The sequence below is a fragment of the Gavialis gangeticus genome, unplaced genomic scaffold, assembly GCF_001723915.1.
Source record: "Gavialis gangeticus isolate Ggan-Ray unplaced genomic scaffold, GavGan_comp1, whole genome shotgun sequence".
Lineage (NCBI taxonomy): Eukaryota > Metazoa > Chordata > Crocodylia > Gavialidae > Gavialis > Gavialis gangeticus.
The window spans coordinates 54060132-54063296 of NW_017728996.1; the positions used below are offsets into that span (position 1 = coordinate 54060132).

A 3165-nucleotide genomic window follows, 5' to 3' on the forward strand; every position below is an offset into this window, starting at 1 on the left:
CAGCATTTTGATTTTTTTTATTTTTTTTTATTTTTCCCAAAGGGTTTTTTTTTTTTTTCTTTTTAAATTAATGAAACTTTTTCATTTATTTTTAATCCTATTCCATTCTCATGTCATGATTTTTCTATTGAAGCCCAACAATTGTGGTTATGACTGTGGTTATGATTTTTTCTAATAAAAAAGTTCTATTGGAGGGCAGAGTGTAAAACCCGCAAGATATTTGATGGCAAATTTTAAAAGGAGCGATTATACCAATAGAACTTCAACTATTATTTAAGTGTCAACACTTGCACTTTGGGGCTTTATTTTAATTTTAGTTTTGTTTTTAATCGCTGCTTTTGGATCGCATGACATAAGGGCTTACGGCTCATTCAGAGCTGTGGGTTGAGTTCTGGCATCAGTAGCCGGGCATCTGTCTGCTCATGTTACTTTGGAGCCAGATTCTGTGTGCATGCCTATATGCACATTTACTCTGCAAGTAACCCAGTTGGCGTCCAGGCTTGAATGAAGGCAACACTCAGCACCTGTCTACACAAGGAAGTTGACTGGAGTAATTATGATGAGCTGTAAAAGTGCACTAATTATTTTTGGAATAATGTGACTTTTATTCTGGAATAGAGTGTACATGGATCTATTCTGGGGTGGATATTCCATATGACTAACTGGTATTTTGCAAGAGTTATTTCAGTCAATTTCTTCGTAAAGCCTAGCCCTTAGGAAATATGTCAACTTGCTTATTATGGTTCTTTGTATAGCCAGGTAGCTTCATCCCCAGTTGTCCTGCCCTCATTCAGCTTGTGGGACCAGCACCCCAGGAGCTCCTAGTGCTGGGGGGCGGCGTTACCATAATGCACACCCTTCTTCTGAGGAATCTCCTGGAGAGCCTCCCTCTCCCAAGCCAGCCAGAATAGAGCTGAGTGGGCAAGCTTGATAACCCTGTATTTCTATTTCCCTTCTAGGATCCCTGTCTTCCACCCAGCTCTGCAGAATGACACTCTTCAACGGCATCTTTCCCTTCTACTGGCAGGGCAGGAAACCATTTGTTTTCAATGTCAGCATCATCATAGTCATCATTGTCTTCCTAGCATTAACGCTCAGCTTCCTGCTCATCCTACCTGGGATCCGTGGCCGAGCGGTGAGTGACCCAAGTTGACCCTGCCCACCTTGGAACCAATTTCTGATTCAGGTGTTATTTATGGAAAGGAGAGAGAGAGAGAGACCACAAGTGTAGATTATTGCTTTACAGAAAGCAGGCAGGCAGGAGCTGCACACAGTTTTCCCAAGGCATCACTGCCCTCTCACAGGCCACTGCCTTGCAGTTTTGGCTCCATGGCCCTCCAGGGGAGCAAACCCAGTTCCTTTTGTCTCCCCACAAAGGAGATCTTTCAGATTTAAAGGAAGCCTCAGACTCTTTCCTAACTGGAGCCAGTAATTCATTATATAAGTCAAAGTTGGCCTGGGACTTAGTTATTCTCTTCTCCCCTACATCTATGGCTGCCCAAGCATGTGGACATATCAGGGCATGCTGCATGGTCCATGTTCTCTCCTTGTCCTGGGAGGTGTTGGTCCACAAGTGAGGCGGGAACCACATTGCTTTTGTGCCACACAAATTTCTAAACCACAAAGGGATATTATCTGTAGATCAGGTTACTTGATGTTCAATTCAAGGAGGGGAAATTGATAGAGAAATGAATCCCCAGATTTAGCAGCTAAATCAGAGATTCACTGGCATGGTTGGAGATGGTCGCAGGGCTGCTTCTAAAAGTCCTACTAACATTTCCAGTAATGGCCATGCAGCCTAAAGGAACCTGTGGACTTTTTGGTGCTAGAGACACCTTTGCCTATTACAAGACTGCTGCATTCATGAGACAATGGCTGTGGAGTGGAGGGCAGCAGCACTGGAGTCCTGCCCTGCAGCTCTTGTTGCTCAGTCCTGAAGTCCTTTGTCTCCAGCTCTCCAATGTAGCCCCAAAGGCTCCAATTCTGGGCTCTCTACCCCTCTAGCCTGCAAGTATTCCCCTGGTCTAGTAGGCTGACGGCTCTGCTATACAAGTCCTAACCTTATCCTCTTTCTCTCCTGCCCCCAAGAGTCTTGCTGTAATTCCAGTTATATTACTCCTCTTTATTGTAGTAGCATCCAGGAGCCACACCTAGGTACAGTGCTAAGCACTGTGTTGATACACCTCAAGATGCTGTCCCCATGCCAGGGATCTAGCAGCATTCCCATGGGCTTTGTTCCTTCTAAAATGCCTGGTTTAATTTTGCTGACTCGGGAATGAGAAGTGAGGATAAGCTGGGACCCTCCTTTGTTCCTCATCATCTTCTATCTCTTTTTCTCACAGAGGCTATATTGGCTGCTCCGGGTCATTCTCAGCCTGTTCATCGGGGTGGTGATTGTTGGTAAGTGCTCTACCTCATCTGTGATGCACTGGAGCTAGCAGGATGTGTTCCCGAAACAGGAATGCAGCTAAGAACTTCCCGGTTGGGAGGCTTTGATGTGTATGTCCAGGAAGCACAGGCTAATGGTTAAAGCACAGGCCCCACAGGCAAGCAACAAGTGACCTGCTCCTAACTCTGCCCAACTCTTCCTCTGGGACAAGTCACTTAACTTCTCTGAGCCTCAGGTGCCCCATTTCTGAAATGACATTGCCAGTATTTTAAGGAATACATGGCCACCCAGGAACTGTGCCACAAGAGTTTCACAGGGGACAGAAATTAATTGCCTCTATGATTAAATGCACAGACCCTGTTGCCCAGTCTTGCAGAATGGGGTCTTTGACCACAGCCAAGTATTCTTCATTCCAGTCAGCAGAGGGTGGTAGTGTGCATGTATACAGCTACATGAGTGTGACTGTGTGTGTGCGCGCACTTGCTGATACATTGCTGATGCCTCCTGTGGATGCTGAGCTTTGAGGCTTCCCTATTTGCAAAGCATTTGGGGACCTCAGATGGAAAGTGTTGTAGAAATGCCAAGTTTTGTTAGAACTGGTGAGGCCTCACCTGGAGTACTGTGTCCAGTTTTGGGCCCCACACCTCAAGAAGGATGTGGACAGATTGGAGAGAGTCTAGCAGAGAATAACAAAAATGTAGAGGCCTGAAAAGCAAGACTTATGAGGAAAGGCTGAAATTGCTAGGGTTATTTAGCCCGGAGAAGATAAGACTGGG

General features: G+C 45.6%; 1 protein-coding gene across 1 annotated transcript in view; it reads left to right on the forward strand.

Annotated features, from left to right (window-relative positions):
• Positions 1–939: 939 nt before the first annotated feature.
• DUOXA2 (dual oxidase maturation factor 2) overlaps positions 940–3165 on the forward strand; it is a 14514-nt gene continuing 12288 nt past the window's right edge. The window contains exons 1-2 of the mRNA XM_019504556.1: positions 940–1135; positions 2343–2400. Of these exons, the coding sequence (XP_019360101.1) occupies positions 989–1135; positions 2343–2400 (205 nt within the window). The 5' untranslated portion in view covers positions 940–988. The remainder of the gene's footprint in view (positions 1136–2342; positions 2401–3165) is intronic.